Genomic DNA, 21,768 nt, shown 5'->3' with positions numbered 1-21,768 from the left:
CCTGTACTCTACTTTGCTAAACAGAAACAAGTTTCTTATACTAAGGAAAATGACAGACTTCTATCCGATGTGGGCAAACAACGTTTCCAACACAGATTCCCCTACCCATCCACCCCCTGCCCTGAAACAACAAGATGCTTGCAATAGTCCACTCCCAAGTCGACGGGCAACAGGTGGAAGGTTGAATAACTTCACACGTTTTTTCGGGAGAGGGGGTGGGGAGGATAAGGAAAAAGGAAGGCTGGAGGGAGGGCTTTGGGGAGCCGATTTAAGGATTAGATCAGATGTTATTGCTAGTGAAAAATTAAACAGCGCAGTGCTCTGGGGAGGACAGATTAATATATTTAGTGAGTCTGCGCACACAAAGGCTGCTCATTGTAGCCACGTCTGAATGCCTGTGAATAGGATGGAACATATGCAGCCTGTCACCGCAGGTGCCCACATCTGTTCTTCTTCGGGCAGATGCTCACAGAAAAGGGAGATGGGGGTGGGAGGCAAGGGAAGAACAGCATTTAGTAAAGCCTCAGGAGCCTGCCCAGTCCCATCCAAATTCACCCCCACCACTCCCACCTCCTTTCCATAATCACCTTCAAGACTCCTTGGGAAGGGCTTTAAACTGTGAGGTGCAGTTCAAGTTAGGTATGGTGCATGATGAGGAGAAGAGGAAACAATAAGCCACCAAACCAAAGCACTTGGAAACCTAAGAGTCAAGAAAATAGGAGACTAGGGAAAAACTGGAACTAGGAATGAGAATGGCACACCTCCTGAATGCCACTTCAGAGTTCCATTTTAGGGTTTTCATATGCATAGAATGTTTCTTGGAAAACTTTATTTTAACTTTTCACCTATTCATTGATGCACGAGTTTAAAGTCTCTGTATGCACCAGTGTCTTTCTAGCAAAGCTTTCCATTCAGGTTAAAGATAGTGTGACCTGATTGATTTGTATCCTCTGAGATTTTGGGAGCAACAGGTGTTTTCCTACTTTATCCAGAAAGACACAGAACCAGGAAAGTAAATGTTAGGCTCTGGATTTGAAGAAGGGTGAAAACCTAACTTATTGCCATGCATTTAGCTCACCATAACATAAGCCTTTCTTTAAGCAGAATCAGTTTGTATGTAATCCCTGTAATATACTGAGATCTCAAATAATCTTAATGAAACAAATCCAAATGGGATGGTGAAAAGTGCACTGAATATATCATACCCAGGCTCTAGTCTGGCTCCTTCACTTACTTGTTGCATGATCTCTGGGCCCACTAACTGTACAATGATCAAAGTGCTGGACTTCAAAATGAAGTTTCTGGGCTAGATGATTTCTAATGTTCCTTACAGTGATGAAATTGGATTTAGGAAGACTTGTATTCTAATCCCACCTCTGTCTCTATAGTTGTGTGACTGGGGAAGTCATTTAACTTATCAGTCTAGTTTCTTATCTGTAATGGAATAATAATACCTATAACAGCTACCTCACAGGGGTTTGTTTTTTTTTAGTGAGGCTGAAATGATATTAAGCAACTAAAAGACTATTCAAGGCATTCTAAAAGTATCAGTGCAGTTTTAATAACTGTCACCTTTCTATCTTATCTACCCATCTATTTCCTCTCCCCACTCCCTTCTCCCTCTACTTGTAAACAAGAAAGGTTTTCAGTTTCTCTAAGTCTATTATTTTATATCTAAGCAAGGTTATTTAAGTAACTTCAGTCCTACAGAGAGTTAGAGGCTTGTTATGGTGGTTTGAAAGCACTGATGGAGAGTGAGACTGTGGAAGGCTGAGGGGGAAAAAAGGATACATTTTAGAGTTTTACTTGGAAATACATGATCATATGTTCATTCTGTTCATTAGGTATCCCAAATATCATTGCTATCTTGAAAGTCAGGGTCACTTAATTTGTTGAGAGTGTATTAGTTCTCCCTTTACAAAAAGTAAGGTGATAGACATGTCACTAGCACATACTGGAACTGTACTGAAATCCTGTTCCCCTTTTATCTCCTCTGCCTCTACCCCTACCTTCAACTATTTATGAGTGGTAAACCTAATTCATAATCAATGTATCTCTTTATACTTCAATATTTGTCAAAGAAAGGTTTATGTAGAAAGTAAAGTTCTAAATCTAGGATCCTATGAATATATTATAGATTCCTACAGGTAATCTTTCAGGACTGAACCTCCAGGCCCTTTGGAAGTGTTGGTCAGAATGTCTTTAGGTCAATCTACACAACCTCTTTACCTTCTTGTAAACTTTGTAACTTCTTTTTTAGGTAAAACTACTCCTCTGGACACAGGAAACAGGAGGCCAAGGAGCTCCTGGTTCTGTGCTTTAGAAGGTTCTGCTCCTTAATTTTATTCCTTCTCTCAGGACCACTGATAATCAGAAGCAACCAACTAACAGGAGAGTCAAAAGAATTATGGGCTATCTAGTTGTGCTTCTAGCATGAGGGACTAGAGACTAGAAGTCCTGGGGCATAGATAATTTTTATTAGTGAGATAGAAAAGAAGCAAAATCTTTCCTTGATTTACAGTCATAATAATGCGATGATACAAATGATAAGTGAATGATATTCACTGGGTGTCAGAAATAGTGTGTGTCTGTGTGTATGACCGTGTGTGTGTGTGTGTGTGTGTGTGTGTGAGAGAGAGAGAGAGACTTGGGTTATAAAATAACCTGTCTGTAGGGAGATATTGCTGATCACTCCCCACACTCTCCCTCCCTTTCCTTTTTCTTCCTTAGTCTCTCTGTCCTTTCTCCCTCCCTCTCTCTGGTTTTATTTTTTTTTAAGTCGCCCGGAGGTGTGTGTAATCCTGAGCACATCATATTCTCCAAATTCGCCCTGAGGAACTGGCAGATGTTCCCCTGGCAGACATCGGCACGCGACTGACCTCAACCCTTCCAAGAATATTCACTCTATATAATCCCCATACCACTTCCAGCTCCCCACCCCCATAACAATATTACCCCCACAACAATAGCACTGCTTCAGAACACCTAGCCCCTAACAACTTGCTCTCTCTGCCAAATCACTACTCTTTCCAAATAAGAAATTACAAAGCAAAGCCTACCAGAACAAACAATAGACCCTACCTAGCCAGCTTCCCTGCCTCAGAGATCCTCGCATATTCAATCAGTAAAACACATAGAGGGGCCACTTTCAGATTTGCACAGGAAAGAGCTGAAGAGCAGCTGGCTGCAGTAATCTGATCTAGAGACAAAGGAATGCCCTGTCAGTTCTCTAGGATCACAGGTAAACACATAAGCTTTGTTATGAAAATGAGGGGCTAGGATAGGGATGGAGCAGATGATTCGCGATTTGGTTGGAGGGGGGAGGAGGAGAAGAAGAAGAAGGAGGAGGGGAGAAGAGAGGAAAGGGAGGGGGAAAGCCACAGAGCTGCGGCTTATCCATCATCTGCGCTCTCTGTAGGCCAGCTGAGCCACGCGACTCGCCCTTTCTCATTCAAATCAGCACATGCCTTTGCAACTTTCTACAAACCTACTAGCTAAACTTCTTAATGTCCCAGCTTACCGAAAAACCCAAGTAAAAGAACCACCCCAAAATATACTGCGTAAATAGTACCACTGCATTGTCTTCTACCTCCCTAGCTAGTCTGGGATTGTAACACCCTAGCTCATCCTTCTCTACTCTGGCCACTACCCTCTGCTCCCACCAGGGGAGGGGACAAAAAGAAAAGATTAGATTACAGCGTCAGTGATCATAACATTCTGAGGGAATTTAACTGTATTCTTTTTCCACTCCGATGATCTTCCGTGACCACTGTGAGGTTGGATGGGAAAGCCTTAAAAGGGAGAAATTACAGTTTTCTGAAGTCGGAATAATATGTACAGAGGATAATTCCCTGTTCTCCTTTCTTCCCTCTCCTTCTGCCCCTCCCTCCCCCAGGACTCACACAAACCTGTCAAGCACCACCGAGTAGTGTCTGGTGGGTGTCTGTGGAACTATTTCCAGTCTCCATAAAACACATGTACACATACCGCATTGAACTCAATATCATGGAAAGTTAGACATAGAAAAGGTGCCCCTGACTCTGCTTTGCCTTACTAGTCGCTTATTGTGTTTATCCTCATTTTCTGCTGACCCCCCCAAAAATGGACCCCTCAAGAATATGAAGCAGTATCCATTTTGCCACTGACATGAATGAGTTGAATATACAAGGAAGTTGGTATTTAAGATAGAATACAACTATGTACTATGTCTACCATTAGCATGGTGTCTGATTGGTCCTATGTGTATGTTGAGGGAGGGTAACTGGGGATGGTGAAAAGAGTGGGGGAGGTCTCTGTCCATATGCTCCTGGGCTGCAGTCATCTAAACATAACCTTAAGAAATAACTATACTTACAACCCATAGTTCAATACAAGTAGACTGTTCATAACTGGGTATATAGTATTTTGTTCACTCCCAGGAACATGTACATGAGCATCAATACGTAGTAAGAAAGTTGAACTCTTCCACTGCTATAAAATATCAATTTGACTATTGAAAACTATATGTTGATGGGAAATGTGATGATAATATGAACTGAGATACTTTGGGGTCCCTCTTTTCAATCAACTTTGCATTTTTGATTAACACAAGACTGACTAATTGAAGATGTCTAACTTCTTAGTTCTGAACTTCACTCTTTTTAGGGGGGAAGAGGAAGAAGGAGAGGGAGAGAGAGACAGAGAGAAAGAGAGAGAGTGAGAGAGAGACTTATTTTGAGATAAGCATTTTGTTATTCAGTTTTCAGTGATCCTGTAAGAACACAAAACACCCATTTCTACAGAATCTTCTACACAGAAAACAACCTGTAACTTTTAGGAAGCCTATTATGGGGATAATGGTCTTCACTCTTCTCCAACTAGCTGGGAGAAAAACAGGCTTTCTTTGACTTGGGGGGAAGGAGATTCCAATAGGTGTATTTTAGCTAGAATTACTGAGACTAGTGACAGGAAATATTATTTGGTTGTAATGATCATTTTGGCTGGTAATATTCTTCATGATCACTTTGAGAAAGTGGGATAAAATAATAGGCAAGTAGAGATACACAGATACCAGAGAAGAATAGACTCATTAACTTTGTGGTAGTTGTGGTTACAGTACAACCTGAAATCAGTGCACCTCCAGGGCTGTGGTTATCGCTGGAACCTGGCCTGATAATCTGAGGGATTCAGGCCATTGTCAGCGTGTGGCTTTCAAGAAGAAAGCAAAATCCCCCTCTCCATTCCAATGTGACTGATGCCCTCTAAACCTTAATGAGTTTCGCTTAGTACAGTAAATTTGCTGAGAGATCAAAAAGTATTTAAAAGAAAGTTTTCAGCATTTTCTTAATGACCAAGGTAAGGATTTATGGGGGGGTGGCAGTGACAATTCTGGCTGCTGAGGCAAAATATCATGCCAGGTCTATTTAACATACTTTAACTTAAGACCTTTTTGCATGGCAGGGGTGGGGTGGGGAGGTGGGGGAACTCTGAGTTCTTCGTTATGGGAGTATAGAGACATGCAGTTGGGGAGTGAAAAAACGCCATTTGGTTAGGAGCAGATGGCTGGCTAGGGGGCTGATCGCGTCTAAAGGCGTGTCATCCCCCTTCAGCTCGAATCCCTAAGGGCTCCCCTTGTCTTCACAATCAATGAAAATTAAAGTGCAAAGAAAGGATGAATAGTTAGACCTCGAGTCCCTCCTTTGTTCATCCCAGCTACTGGTGGGCAGGAGTTAAACTACAACAGCCTCCTATAGAAACACTTAAGTTAAACAGTCTCCCTGTTAGGCCAGCATCTGAAAAGGGGGAGGGGAGGCACAGAAACAAGGGGAAAGCAGGGGAGGGAAGGAGAAGGAGAGGGAGAGAAGAAGAGAGAGAGAGAGAGAGAGAGAGAGAGAGAGAGAGAGAGAGAGAGAGAGAGAGAGAGAGAGAGAGAGAGAATGGAGAGAGGAAGGAGAGAGAGAGAGAGAGAGAGAGAGAGAGAGAGAGAGAGAGAGAGAGAGAGAGAGAGAGAGAGAAGAAAATGAAAGGGAGGGAGGGAGGGAGGAAGGGAGGAGGTAAAGCAAAGTTTAAAAAAAAAAAGACGAAGAAAAAAGAGCTTTCTGCTTGATTTCCCCAATACAGAATCGCGTGGCATAAATTAAGTTGGGAAAGAATGAACGCTTTGGGCAGGATTCTGATGGATTTTACGATGCCTTTCAGTTACGCTTTGCCGCAGTAATCGAGAAATCTGTGCGCCGTCAATTTAACAAATACTTGATACTGAGGGGGGTTTGTTAAAGATTTTGGGGCAAGGTTTTTTTTTTAAGGTTTAAGCTCTTGCGCGTGGAACTTTTTATTTCCAGTTTTTTAAACAGGTATGCAAATGAATCAATTTCTATCCTGATCATCCGATTAAAAGATTTGAAATTATATACCACTACTTATCTCGGTACATAACCAACCTTTTCTCTAGAGAAGATTTTACACTTTACACACACACACACACACACACACACACACACACACACACACACACACACACACCAGCCACACACCCATTCCTTCCGTCTTTCTATTCAACTATGGGTACCACTGGGGGTACTACACTGGGAGTATTTGACAATAATAGCAGATATAGGTAGGTAGGTAGGTAGAATTACTTAAGCTTTGATGTAGAAGGCAGACATGTGTAATGAACTATTCTAAAAAGTGTCGATCTAATTAAAAGAAAGATGTTGACACTAGATGGCAAGAGTAAATTACATTTCACTCTAGCTGGAGCTGTTTAGTCATCTACAGGTTAACACTTCGCCTACAAACTCTTACAGCACCTCAAAGAGGTAGGGAAGTTCCAATTACCAAAGCTACGAACGTGACAATTTATAAGAAAGCACCATTAGTGCTAAGTCAAACCTAAGTGTAGGTAAGGACAGGAATAAAACTGCTGATGCCAAATTTGCTCTTCACATCTCCTTAAAAATTAAATGTACATTATTTATGACAGAATCTGTATTCAACTTCGGTATATCAGGTTGTTTTTTTTAAAGACCAAAGTTTACAAAAGCGTGGGTCCCATTTAGACTTCTCAGGTATCTGGGCAGCTCCGTGGCAATAGGGATGCTTTTAATTCCAGGTTACAATTACAGTCGCCAACTAGCCAGGATGGGCAGCCATGAATGAATGCATCAAGTGATTTTCTTTTAATTGGTATTACCAGTAATTTTACTTTAAGAAGTGTTTGAGAATTTTTCCCCATGCATTGTACGATAATTTGTGATCAAGACATCTGCTTCAATGAAAGTCACATTTTGCCATGCAAATGCACGTTCCCACCCAATAAAGTGGCCATAATAAAGCTTTTAGGGAGGCATATACCTACAGTGAGGTTATTGTAGCCAACTACACACACTGGCTTAATCTGTGTTGAAATGATCTGTTACAATTAAAATGACATTTACTCAGACAGTTACACCTTGCATCCTAATGAACTCCTATAGGTGTTGTTAAGAGGGAGGGTGGGGGTGGGGGAGAGGAGAGAATCCAAAGTTTATACCCGATTCGAAAGTTTTATATTGGAGTTATGGATCTGAGCCCACACTTTTCCCCCCTCAACTCTCATCTTCCAAGCGTAAGAAAGATTTCTCCCTCCACCCCCTTATAAAGAAATTATGTGGATATGTATTATATATGTGTTACCGTCACTACCAATAAACTAGTTTCCCTTAAAAATAACCAAAACAAAAGTTCTAGTGTCTGGTGGATGTGTTAAAAAAAAAAATAAGGTGACGGTTGGTGTAAAGAGGTTCTCTCTCTCTCTCTCTCTTTTTTTTTTTTTGGTTGGAAGGGATCTCTTTAAAATATGTGCCGGACATTGTTGCAGAGGCAGTATCGTGCGCCGAGGGGAGCTCTTTCTCTCTCTGGTATTGTGCAGGGAGCAGGTGCTGTCTGCATTACCATACAGCTGAGAGTACAAAGAGCCAACTGATTCAGCCCTCGCACAATAACAAACTGCCTTAATGACAGCCACGCGAACGACGCACACCAAACTCACTTTTTACCAAGCTGAAGGGGGGGGCGGGGAGGGAAGAGGGGGGAGACCCAGGAGGGAGCGAGAAAGAGAAACGAGGGAAGATGGAGGTAGTGGATAATAATCGCGCGGGGTAAGCTTAGGGTTCTGGACTTCCCTGATGGCGTGAAACAAGTCGCCTCGCCCCTCCTCTTCACATATATGGTAATTCGTGGGAAGGAAGGAGAACCTCCAGGAGAGGGAGGTGGTTGGTGTGGAGGGTAGGGTTAAGGGGTAGGTGGCAGAAAGTAAAAACCCCTTTTTCTCAGTTATCCCATTCACTAGCCCGATCACGTGATTTCCTTCCCTCCTTCTCGATTTTGGGGTGAATGTCCCTGGGGTCTTGTCTTAGAAGTTCCCAAACTTTGAGAAACTAAGGATGATCTGGTTTTCAACTCTCGCTACACTTCTTTCCATCACCCACTCCCAGAATTCAGAGAGCTTTCCTTTTAAACTCTCTGAATGAGGGGTGCAACGGCTTTAGGTAGTTCACAAATCCTGAAGCTGATGTATTTTTGAATAATGAACACCCCCCCCCCCACGCGCGCGCGTACACACACACACACGCACACACACACTCAACATACACACACACACGCACACACACACTTTCTCTGAAGCTACGGGTATCCTTGGGCAGTTGAGTTCTCATTTCAAGTAGGAGAAGAGGGGGTGCCTTGGCTACTGGAGAATTTCGAGAGGCAATTTCCAGATCTCAGAAGTTGGAAGTTGTTTTCCTGCTGGAAAAGTGGTAGCGTGTTGCTTTCCCCACTGTTTCCTTGTGTGTCTGTGTGTGTTTGTTGCCGGGAAGGGAGAGGGAGGGAATAAGAGGGAGAAGGGATGGGAGGGGGGGCGGTGTTACCATCTCCCGAGAGCAGAAGGGGGATTCTTGCGGTGAAAATTTTGCAGGAATGTAAATGAGTGCGTTTTGTGTTATGTGAGGGGGTGGAGGTAGGGAGAAGTGGAGGATCGGAGGGGGTGAGGGGTGGGGGAAGTAGGGGAGGAGGAGGATTGCACATTTTACAGCTCACTGACCATTTGGCGATCCATTGAGAGGAGGGTTTGGAAAAGTGGCTCCTTTGTGACAGCTCTCGCCAGATTGGGGGGCTGCTCATTTGCATCTCATTAACCATGCAGGCGGCCGGCGGGATATAAGGGCGGCAGGCGCCGGGCGAGAGTCAGATCCTCAGCGCTTCACACTCGGTGAGAGACCCAGGCAGGCAGAGAGCAAAGATCACATACAAGAAGAGACCCGGGGCCAACAAGCAGGCGCATACATTTCGCTATTTAAGACACCGAAACACTCTCTGATTTTGTGTGTGGTTCTTTTTTTTTCTTTTGTTATTGCTTGGATTCACAAAACAAAACAAAACACAACAAAAAACCCCGAGCAGCCCGAATCTTTGCCGTGGCTAAGGAGATAAGAGTCGAGTGATCTCTGACAACTCGCCGCTGCCGCTGCCGCCGCTGCTGCTTGACATCTACCGGCCACAATCCGCAGCGGCCAGAGAACTGCGCGCACACACACCCGCACACACAACAGCAACCAGTCATCCCTCTCCCTTCTTCCGAAGCCACCGGGGATTATCACCTCGCCTATAGGGATTTCCAGATCGCCGTTTTTTAATCTTCCTTGTGAAGAAGCCTTTTCGCTGTTCTCTTGGGAATTAAGCTAAACATTTGGCGTCTTGCTCTCTCTCTTTTTTTTGGCGCAAGGAGAAGACAGAAGAAAAAAGAGCCTTATCTCCTCGTGGATTGGAAGAGGCAGGACGGAAGCCAAAAGCTGACATTCAGAATATTATATACATATATATATACATACATATATATTTACATATATACCCATATATTTTCAAAACAATCTCTCCCCCCTTTTTTTTTTTTTGCCATCCACTACAGCTGTCAGTCACCGAAAGGGCGTGTATCTAAAGCAACCACAACACTCACAGAAAAGAAAGAGAGGAGAGGTTCTTGCAAAAGGAAAATCCTGACTCCACCAGCCTGGGACAAGAGATTTCTTCTGTCCAGGCCTTTGAAATAATTTTTTTCCTCCTTTAATCCTCTAATCTTAAGAAAAGGAGGGGAGCGAGGAGAAGGCAGACCAGACAAGAGATAAAATCGTGTCAGCCCACCATGGGACGTCAGTCCATGCTGACCTTTGCAGTCTTTTCCGCGTTCCTTTGCCAGGTAAGTGTCTCTTGGTTCAACTTGTTAGGGGAAAACTCTGAAAAGAAGGGAAGCTTGATGTTGCTGGGGTCGGCCTGAGGTTCTGCTGTATTGGTCGGGGAGGAGGGAAGGATAGAAGAGGAACACCGGTAATGCAAACTGTTGCTGTTACGAACAACTGTAAATCTCGGGAGGATTGTCCCCAATATCTGTGGGTCAAAACATGAGGATTAGCTGCAACACGCGCACATTCCCTGGGCTTCGAGGTTTGGAAACGGTTGGATGGCTTAGTCTAAGCTCGCTTCGTCTCCGCTTGGTTGCTTTTGGGGGTGGAGGGGTGTGTGTGTGTGTGTGTGTGTGTGTGTGTGTGTGTGTGTGTGTGTGTGTGTGTGTGTGTGTGTGTGTGTGTGTCTGTGTGTGTGTGTGTGTGTCTGTGTGTGTGTGTGTCTGTGTGTGTGTCTGTGTGTATGTCTGTGTGTCTGTGTGTATGTGTGTGTGTGTGCGCGCTAGGGGCTCCTGGAAGTTATTCTGTTCTATCGCTGTACAAAGCTGACAAGACTCTCTCTGCCTTCCTGACTCCTTTTCTTCCTATTTTCCCTGCAGGTTTGGAGTTCCGGGGTGTTTGAACTGAAGCTTCAAGAGTTCGTCAATAAGAAGGGGCTCCTGGGGAACCGCAACTGCTGCCGCGGAGGCAGCGGGGGAGGAAGCGCGAGCGCCGCTTCTGGCTCCGGGCTGCTGCAGTGCGATTGCAAGACTTTCTTCCGTGTGTGTCTAAAACACTACCAGGCCAGCGTGTCCCTGGAGCCTCCCTGCACCTACGGCAGCACGGTCACCCCGGTGCTAGGGGCCAACTCCTTCAGTGTCCCTGACAGCAGCAGCAACGCGGATCCAGCCTTTAGTAACCCAATTCGCTTCCCCTTCGGCTTCACCTGGCCAGTAAGTCGTTTTTTACTCTCCATTTAAAACCATCAAGGCCATGATGGATGAAGCCTAAAATAAAAGGAAAGGAAGGGTACACTGCCTAAGGTGATGGGACAAGGACGGGCAAGGACAAGACTGTACTAGTCCTCATTCAGCGAGGTGAGGGTTAGGGGGAGGGTGGAGATCAAGGACTGAGTGCATTGGAAAGCTGTGAATGATGGATGGGTGGGATCAGAATGGAAGGGGCACACTTATTAAGGTGAGAAGGGGGTTCTTGCCTCAGAGGATTTATAAGAATTTACTAAACTGCCGGAGAATGAAATCTCTTGAAGAAAGAGTAGATGGGGTGTAGGTTTTAAATACTTGGGGAAAACAAAAACAAAATAAAACAACGCAGAATCCTCTAGATTTCTACATTATCTTGTTTCTTCTAAAAATGAAATGAAATCTTCTACGTGGGAAAGTTTTAATTTCACCTCCTTCATAGAAGTTGGTTGCGTAATTGTCTACACAGCGTGAAATTCTCAAAGGTTTCATTTTCCAGCCCCCATCTCCTTTCCCTCACCTTCTACCCCCCTCCGTTTTAGTGTGTGATCCTGGGTAAACTAAGCATAAAGATTAATGACAACTGCCCTCAAGTCTCATCCACCCCGCCCCCCTCCAACTCCCCCTCCCCTCTCCCTTAAAAAAAAACACAATATCCTGTACTAACAGGCTGAAAAAACATGCCAGGAAACTACTCTTCAAAAAGTTCTTCCATTTCCTTGAGAAAAGTGAAAACAGGCAAAAGACATCATATAGAGACCCTACACAACATATGAATGTGTTCGTACCTACCTTCCTCTTGTTGGCTTAGTTTTTGCATCTTTGATGATTTTTTTCCCTAATATTTTCTTGCATCTATTTAATTTTTTCTTCCTTTTCTTCAAGGGCACTTTCTCACTTATCATCGAAGCTCTGCACACAGATTCACCAGATGATCTCACTACAGGTAAATATTTATGCCTGCAGGTTTCTGGATTAATGCAGATTTGACCTCATTCTGCTTTACCTCTGAAGTAAACACCTCCTATTTTTACCTGATCTCTTCCATTCCCAATCTCATTCACCTTGAAACTTTAGGGGAAAAAACTTGGCCTTTTGCTCCTTGTTTGTCAAGCAGAGCTAACCTATAGCATCTTCTTTTGGTAGAAAACCCTGATCGCCTGATTAGCCGACTGGCCACGCAGCGGCACCTGACGGTGGGGGAAGAATGGTCTCAGGACCTGCACACTAGCAGTCTAACTGATCTCAAGTACTCTTACCGATTTGTCTGTGATGAGCACTACTACGGTGAGGGCTGCTCAGTCTTCTGCAGACCCAGAGATGATGCCTTTGGCCACTTCACCTGTGGGGAGCGAGGAGAGAAGGTCTGCAACCCTGGTTGGAAAGGCCAGTATTGCACTGAACGTGAGTGTCTTCTCCCTGAGAGGAAAACCAACCTCCCAGCCCTTTTGGATCAGCTTACACAGGGACTGTTCACAAAGTTCTGGGGGAATAATCTAGAATCATAGAATCAAGGAATGTTAGGGGTGGAAGGGACTTTGGGGAATCAATCTAGTCCAATCCCTTCATTTGAGAATTTAGTGAGCAGCTAGAAAGGAAGATTTTAGGAATGGGTGCAAGAATGTAGTGAAAAGCCCATCCAATCCCTCTGTGTGCATTTTTGTGAATGTTTTTAAAGTTATTATAGAAAAAATGGGTCATCATTTTCTCCTGTGTAGATCCTGTCATAGCACCTTATAAATCAGGATCTCTATGCAGTTTGTTATATATACACACCAAGTAGCTGTATATGTTTATATTTCTATTTCTGTACATACACCTAAAAAACAGAGATGGGCTTACTGATCCAAAGAGGGCATGCATGTGTGTATACTCTACACACATATTATTTCCAATGTTTTAAGCTATGGAAACTCTTCATTGATGGCTGGCAGTATTCACAACTTTCTGTGGCTGGTTATGTTACCTGGTAGACTGTCCAAATTTAGTGAGGCTAGTCTACCCACAACAGGCTGGCCCTTACTCAAAGCCTTTGCAGCTTGGTAGACTCCATCAGGGCAGAGTCTTTTGAACCCAAGGTCACCTCCAAGAGGAGGCTCTATTCAGTGCATCTTTATTTCCATGTACAAACCTTATCTGTGTGGTTTTCTTCATGTGGCCCAGTCAGGGTAAACAACTTTATGGAGCCAGTGTGTACACATCCACAATGTAAGATTATGGAACCTGAATGTCCTTTAGCAGGTTTAGATGCATACACAAAGAAAAGGACTATCCTGGCACAACTATAGTGAAACCACTCTCTACCTCTCTACTTGCTATTTAAATGTCACGTGGTTAGCTCCTATCTCCACAGGGTATGGCATGACAGCTCAAGATCAAAGTAATAGGAGTGCTGGAAGAGGAGACATCAGGGTTTGGAGGGAGTATAGGGACTGGATAGTGAGAAAAGCTGGTTTCTGAGGCTAGTTCTGCTGGACTTCTACTAATAAATCCCACTGTACACTTGGCCTTGGAGACCCCAGTGGTGCCTGCAGCTTGCAAATCAACTGAGTTCTTCCCGGATCTGCACAGCCTCTCCCCCACTCCCAGCCTCCTGGAAGGGATCAGATTACCCCTGAAGAGTCAGAAGCCAGGTCCTAGCGCCACTATCCAGAGTCACTCTGACAGTCCCTCCACCCTCCTCCGCTTGCTTTTAGGAGGACCTTTAATCAGCTGTTCTAAGGCCACAGACCCTGCCTGTCCTGTGTCCAAAGGAGCTACTCTGCATTTGGAGTGGGTGTGTGTGTGTGTGTGTGTGTGTGTGTGTGTGTGTGTGTGTGTGTGTGTGGTTTTGGGGGGTAAGGATGAGAAGGAGGCCAACCTGCTGCATTCCCTATTAATTGGGGAAGGGGAGTTGTAAATTAGGAAGTACATACTATTGTGCCACATATTCACAATCCTTGGATTTGGAAAATGTTGTATTAATATATCGCCATTGATCATTTTAAAGTTCTGCATTGTCCCTAGTTGGCTTTGTTGAATTAAAACTTACAGAGCTTCTTAATGAATTCCATAACCTGGCAAAGTAAATCAGCTCAAAATGCTGCAATCCCCTTCCTCTACCCGTTCCCATACTCTTCCTAAGTCTTTCTGCTCCCCCCTCCTCTCACCACTTTCCTGGTAGGGTAGCCATAAACTTAAACTATTTTTTTTCTTATTCAAATTTGTAAGTCTCCCCTTTTCCCCTCCCCCATTGCGCGTGCCATAGATTAGATCTCTACAGGGATAGGCTGTTAGAGAAGGCAGGCCTGGCTCTCATTGGTTTAAGGGATGTGTGTATGTGTGTACATGCTGAGTATGTATGTATGGGAAGGGGAGGGGGAGATGTGTGTTGGAGGGAGGGGGGTGGTATTGTTGCACTGGGGCAGCTGCTGGGAGAGAATAGACAATAGGGCAGCTGTCTTGCCCTGGCACCCTGCATACCAGCTGTCCACTCTTATCTACACACACTTTCTGGGATATTAAGAGGTGGAGCTTTGTGCATAGAATTGGGGGGAGCAGAAGGGGAAAAGACTTCTGACCCTCTCTTAAAAGAAAGGGGGTTGGAGTTTTTGGAGCCCTTTTTTGTCTATGTGCAACTGTATTAAGAAGAATGTTCATCCCTAGTGATAAGTAAAGTTCTCAGTTACTAGGCAAGCTAGATAAATACAGCACGTTTGGGAGATTAGGTCAGCTGGTATTAACTAACTGAACTGGAGAAGAGGGTTTGCCCCAAACATAAAACAGCAGAAACCATCAGTATTTTGAGGAAGTACTTTGAGGATGAACTTACTGTGTGTCTTACTTGCTTTTAGCAATCTGCTTGCCAGGATGTGATGAGCTACATGGATTCTGTGACAAGCCTGGAGAATGCAAGTGAGTTTCCAAAAGCTGTTTTTCTTTCTTTTTCTTTCTTTCCTTCCCTTCTTCTTCCTCCTTTCTCTCTCTCCCTCTCTCTTTCTCCCTTTCTCCCTCCCCACCTTCCTCCTTCTTTCTTTCCTTCCCTCCCTCCTCTTCCTTCCTTCCTTCCTTCTTCCCTTCCTTTCTCTTCCCCTCTCTTCCTTATGGGTTAAGTTGGCTTAGAGAGTCATTTGAAAAACACAGAAGGATAATTCTGGTAGTTATTTGGTAGAAACATTAATCTTAATTTAATATTGATATATTTATAGTATTGTGTAAAGCCAGTTATTTATTATTTGTCTAAGATTAAAGTATGTGGGAATTTATCAATGGAAGTGTAAAAATAAAGTTACTGGGGAAAAGAGTAGTCTGTTGCTTGGTTAGTAGTGTGTTATATGATTTCTGGTACCAAATTTCAGTCTGATTTTTATTTTCTTCTTCTTTTAAAAAAATTTTAGGTGTAGAGTTGGCTGGCAGGGTCGGTACTGTGATGAGTGCATTAGATACCCAGGCTGCCTCCATGGGACCTGTCAACAGCCTTGGCAGTGTAATTGCCAGGAAGGCTGGGGAGGTCTTTTCTGTAACCAAGGTGAGTTCTCTATCATCTGTAAACTCTTCCTTCAATTCCTATACAGTCCATTTGAGAAAAAAATTTATGGATTTAACATTTGTCTTCCTTGTCTTCCTCCACCCCCACCCCTTCTCTTCTTGGTGTAGACCTTAACTACTGCACTCATCACAAGCCTTGCAAAAATGGAGCCACTTGCACCAACACTGGTCAAGGAAGCTATACGTGCTCTTGTCGTCCAGGATATACTGGCGCCAATTGTGAGATTGAGATCAATGAATGTGATGCCAACCCCTGCAAAAATGGAGGAAGCTGCACAGTAAGTTGAAGTCCAGCCCATGATGGAATGTGGCTCTCACATAGGGAAGCCCTGTTTGAGCAAGGGTGAGTGGGTTTTTGTAGGTGCAATCTGAAACATTGTTTTCCTTTTTCATCTATAGGATCTTGAAAACAGCTATTCCTGTACTTGTCCACCTGGCTTCTATGGTAAGAATTGTGAGCTGAGCGCCATGACGTGTGCTGATGGCCCTTGCTTCAATGGAGGCCGCTGTGCAGATAACCCTGATGGAGGATACACTTGTCACTGCCCAGTGGGTTACTCCGGCTTTAACTGTGAAAAGAAAATTGACTACTGCAGCAGCTCACCTTGTTCCAATGGTAAGAAGAAATCTAAGAATCTAGGAGCAATATTTTTAAAGGCCTACCATTAGGGAGTAAATACCTAAAATGAAGAGGTCTTGAAAGTGCATTGGTGTTTGCTTTCCAGCCAAACTTATATTTTTATCCTATGTGGCCTTGTGTTTGTAAAGTGCTTTTTTCAAAGTAGTCTCATGATTTTTATAAAGGTTTCCTCCAGAATCCCCACAACATCCCTGGGAAATGGGATGGAAGCAATATTTTCATTTTGTAGAGAAAATGAAGTGGAAATAAGTAAAATGACTTACTGAAGGCCACATGGAAAATCAGGTGAATGAGTCCTGAGGCCAGGCCTCATTTCATTAAGTCACATTGTGCTGGCAGCAGAATCACTTTTCTTTTGGAGGGAAGCCCGGCTCTGTAGTCTTCTGTCACTGCTAAATAGCAATCTGGTGTGCTAGTACATGAGAACCAAGGAAGGAAATATGGTATGTTTGCAGTAAGCCTCATTTTACTGTCTGAGCTTCCCAAAGCAAACAAACAGGGTGGAAAAGACGGAGAGAAGCATTAAGGTAGAAATGGTTCTACCAGACTCTTTAATTTCCTTTATTAGAGTCACTGGATTAAAGGAAATCTTTATGAAAATAAAATTTAAAAAACCCAAATCATTTTGATTTTACATTTAGCATGTAAGCTAGAGGGTCATGACTGGGCTTTGTGAGGTCATTATTTTACTGGTGCTTTTATTGGTTCATGTTGATGAAGTATATGAATGTGTTGAGTCATTTATACGATGGTAGAGTGATACATAGACCCTTCTTCATCTGATGTATTCCAGGAGCCCAATGTGTTGATCTTGGGAATTCTTACCTATGCCAATGCCAGGCTGGTTTCACTGGGAGACACTGTGACAACAACATGGACGATTGCGCCTCCTTCCCTTGTGTAAATGGGGGTACCTGCCAAGATGGAGTAAATGACTACTCTTGCACCTGCCCCCCAGGATACACAGGGAAAAACTGCAGTGCCCCTGTCAGTAAATGTGAGCACGGCCCTTGCCACAATGGGGCTACCTGCCACGAGAGAAACAACCGTTATGTGTGTGAGTGTGCCAGGGGCTATGGAGGACTCAACTGTCAGTTTTTGCTCCCTGAGCCTCCCCCAGGTCCTGTGGTGGTGATTCCAGACAAATTCACAGAAGGCCAGAACGGGCAATTCCCTTGGATTGCTGTCTGTGCTGGCATCATTCTCGTCCTTATGTTACTGTTGGGGTGTGCCGCTGTGGTGGTCTGCGTGCGGCTGAAGCTCCAGAAACGGCAGCCCCCGGCTGACGCGTGCCGGGGAGAGACTGAAACCATGAACAATCTGGCCAACTGTCAGCGGGAAAAGGACATTTCAGTTAGCGTCATTGGCACTGGGCAAATCAAGAACACCAACAAGAAGGCGGATTTCCATGGGGAAAACAACTCAGAAAAAAATGGCTTCAAGACTCGCTATCAAACAGTGGATTATAATTTGGTACATGATCTCAAGAATGAGGACCCTTCCAGGGAGGAGCGCAGCAAATGTGAAGTCAAGTACGAGACACATGACCCTGGAGTGGAAGACAAGAGTACCACGCCACTCAAAGGGTAGGTCCCTGAATAGCCTGGGCTTGGGTCTTGTAGGACGAGGCTGGTTGAGGAAGGTGGATGCTATCAGAATGGTGGCTCAGATGTGTTTTGTTCTTAGCGGTGGGAGTTTCTTTCATCTTGTTTTTCCTTATGTGGCACTTGTGATTTTCAGTGGTGAAGCATCAGAACGGAAAAGGCCAGAATCTGTATACTCCACTTCTAAAGATACAAAATACCAGTCAGTATATGTCATATCAGAAGAAAAAGATGAGTGCATCATAGCAACTGAGGTGAGTAGGTTGGCTGGTTCAAGCAGGTTAAGAAACCCTATTAACTTTTTGGAGAGGGCAATGGATGAGCTCAAAAGATGATTATATTTTTGAATAATGATTCTTTTTTTTTCTTTTAGGTATAAAAATGTCAAAATATCTGTTTCTCTTAAATAAATTCCAAGGATATATGCCCCAATGAATGCTGCTGAAAGAGGAAAGGGAGATCCCTTCACAGACTGCTGCTGAGAAACTAAATTCAGACTGAGCTGGTTCTCTTCCTGAAATTAGCAAGTGACTGCAAAATGAGCTGAACACCAGGCTGGGTTGGTGTTCAAGGATACCTGTTGCACTGCCTTTTTAAATGACTTTTCCCGTTGCACTATGGACAGTTGCTTTTTAAAAATATATATATATTTAAATGAATGGACTTAATTACTACATAAGAAGCATGCACTGCCTGAAGTGTATATTTTGGATTCTTATGAGCCAGTCTTTTCTTGAATTAGAAACACAAACACTGCCTTTATTGTCCTTTTTGATACTAAAATGTGTTTTTCTAGGTGGAAAAAATGTGTGTTATTTTTTTGGATTTGTAAAAATATTTTCACGATATCTGTAAAGCTTGAGTATTTTGTGATGTTCATTTTTTTATAATTTAAATTTTTTGGTAAATATGTACAAAGGCACTTCGGGTCTATGTGACTATATTTTTTTGTATATAAATGTATTTATGGAATATTGTGCAAATGTTATTTGAGGTTTTTTTTTTTACTGTTTTGTTAATGAAGAAATTCATTTTTAAAATATTTTTCCAAAATAAATATTATGAATGATAAAGAGAAAGCTATCTTTCTATCTACCAATTTTCCATGCAGACTCACTCTCTATGCTAGCTTCTGTGAAATCAAAAATTATCTATTTTTTAAAAAAATCTCTCATGTCATTTCACTGGATTGATTAAAAGCAACTTTTCTCATTGCTTTAAGCTCCTTTCAAAGAAATCCTCCAGTGCTACCATTAAGAAAATTTAATGAGATCATGCACAGTCATTTTCAGTTGATTGATTCTGCCAAACAACCCTAGTTGACTTCTTGAGAATATCAACAGGCACATGTTTCTTCTCACTGTCATGTTTTATTGATGCTGAAAAATTTGAGGGGACTAGCCCACTTTCCCTTTGAATCTTTTAGAAAAATTTATTTTGTTTTATTTAAAGAAGTTGAGCAGAACCTTGCATGGGATGAAATACTTATGTGGTACTTTTATGTTGCCATGGCAAAGGTTTTGTTGACATTCTGGAAAGATCCTGTAAAAAAATGTTTTGTTTACATAAGAGTTATTTGCATTTTGATTCAGTCATGATAGCAGGGTAATAGAATATATTACATTATTTGTTAGATATCCAGACCTCTGTTAACAAACAACATTTTGAAACAGACTTCTCATTCATAAGATCTGGGGTTTCCATAAAGTGATTATACATTATTGTTAACTAAGCCCAACCTTTACACACGACATTGAGGGAACATGGTATGTAAATGTTTCCAGGTATGCAATTTATTTTGAGTAAATCAACAATGGTGTTCTGGTGGGAATGGAAGTTGGCTGGGGGAGAACAGATGAGAGGGGACCACTGGAGAGAGAGTTTCCTAGGCATGATGAAGGGAGGAAAGGGGGCTAAGATCATTCTTCTTTTGTCTCTTTCCCTCTTCACGTACCCTTGTAAGTCCTAGCTACTCAGCTGGAAATGCATAGAATATGAAGATTGGATGGAAAGTCTGAAATCTTAGTAGGAAGGGAAATAGAAGGGATTAGCAGCTATATGTAGTTCATTCTCCTCTGGATTTTGGTAAAAGACAATTTGAAAATGTAAATGAGGCAACATGCAATAAAGAATAAAAATGATGAGATGCAAAACCAGGCAAAATTCTAAAGCACTGGGCCCATCATTCTAAACTTACATAATTGATCACACCTAATGTTTATACCTATACTGAGAAGTTACTTCAGTCTTTAGGACCTTCCTTGCCAATTGTTTTCTAAGTAACGGCTTACAGGCAGGTACTTTTGGTAATGTCTGTTCATCCATGGGAAAATGGCAGTCATGATATTTGGTAAGCACAGAGTTTGAATGAAAATACTCCAGGTATTCTCTACTTTGAACCAGTCCTTTAAAAAAAAATCAAACTTCACTAGTCAGAGTAGATAATGTAGAGTATGTTCCCTGAACTTCAATCCTGGGGACTCTAGTTAGTAGCCACTGCTTTTTTTCATCAGCCTACACCATTTGGTGAAAGTGGTTCATCATTTCTTACTAATATATGGTATCATGCATCTGAACACATACATGGTGCTTTTCATGGGAGGAATTCTAAACTAATTCTTAGGTGGTTTCACTTTTGACTCTAACCTTCTTTTAAGCCAGGAAATAACTTCATTTTTCATCTGAGGGGCACCAAAGTGACTTTCCAAAGAACAAATCAGTAGGAAAAGTAAGCTTAGAGCTCAGGCCTTAAGGAGCCTTAATCAGTGTTTCTAACTGCAAGGTCATGTATCTGTAGTTCTTTCTCCCAGATTGGAATCAGTTTGTAGGGGAATTCAAATGGGCCTATTAGATTTGCTCTGTCTGGTCCTATAGGGCAGAACTAGGAAAAACTGGTGAAAGTTTCAGCAAGGCAGATATAGGCCTGGGCAGAAAAAAATTCCAAACACCCTTTCTTATAGGGTCTTTTATATGTCTAAAAGCCAAAAGGGCTGTCTCATCACATAGTGAGTTCTTCATTACTTGAAGGTCTTCAAGAAGAAACTGAATGACCACTTTTCAGGAATGTTATAGACTAGATTTCTTTTCAGGTAAAGATTGGACAAGCTGACACCTCTGTGGTCGCTTTTAACTCTGAAACTTGGTAAGTCTATGTATCTAGTTTAAAAATTGCAAGGAAAACACTGGTGTTTATTTAGCGATTATCATGTAAAAGACCAAAGCGCTTTACTATAGTCTAACCCTTTGAAACTCAAATACTCCTGTGAGCTAAGCAGAAAAATGACTAATTCAGTAAAGCATTTAGGTACATTTCACTTCAGAATAAAAAGCCTGAAATATAGTGACAGCCAAGAGAGTAGAATTCACGTACTTTGTTTTGCTTCTCTCTTGATAACAAACAGTACCTTTGCCAGAAGCAGTCCTTAGATGTGACTTTACAATGTCATGTGTACTTTTTTTTAAGTGGTGGGAGGTTTGGGGGTGGGAAGGAATAGGGAAAACCACAGAGTGTCCTAATCACTTATATGGGGTTGCTGAACTAGCAATGGCAACTCAGTCTGGTAAATTACAAGTTTTCTGGGGACTTTGAAATGTGCTGCACCTTGATGATGATCCAATGGAGTGAGGCTTAGCTGGTCAACTTTTCATAGCCTATTCTAGTGTCTTTTCATGAAGCGATGAGGCACTTTGTGAAGTGTGGCATTGCTTATGTAACACTGTAAGCTTTTCAGGAATCCCTAAGCTTGGTGTTGCCAATGGTACTGAATGGTGTTGTTCCTGCCATGCTGCTGGAGAGGACCTTTGTGTTCAACAGTGGACATAGGTTTACTTGTGTATGCATA

At 42.7% G+C, this 21,768-nt stretch overlaps 1 protein-coding gene across 1 annotated transcript; it reads left to right on the top strand.

Annotated features, from left to right (window-relative positions):
• Positions 1-9,205: 9,205 nt before the first annotated feature.
• On the top strand, positions 9,206-19,005 carry DLL1 (delta like canonical Notch ligand 1). Its single transcript, XM_072643950.1, has 11 exons — positions 9,206-10,210; positions 10,793-11,125; positions 12,041-12,101; positions 12,302-12,559; positions 14,989-15,049; positions 15,532-15,662; positions 15,791-15,960; positions 16,082-16,298; positions 17,116-17,908; positions 18,063-18,180; positions 18,300-19,005. Exons 1-11 carry the CDS (start codon positions 10,157-10,159, stop codon positions 18,303-18,305), a joined length of 2,202 nt encoding a protein of 733 aa, XP_072500051.1. The 5' UTR covers positions 9,206-10,156; the 3' UTR covers positions 18,306-19,005.
• Positions 19,006-21,768: the final 2,763 nt, after the last annotated feature.

Source organism: Notamacropus eugenii, chromosome 2 (assembly GCF_028372415.1).
Source record: "Notamacropus eugenii isolate mMacEug1 chromosome 2, mMacEug1.pri_v2, whole genome shotgun sequence".
NCBI lineage: Eukaryota > Metazoa > Chordata > Mammalia > Diprotodontia > Macropodidae > Notamacropus > Notamacropus eugenii.
Note: the sequence above shows the minus strand (reverse complement) of the source record. Positions and strands in the feature narration are given on the sequence as shown.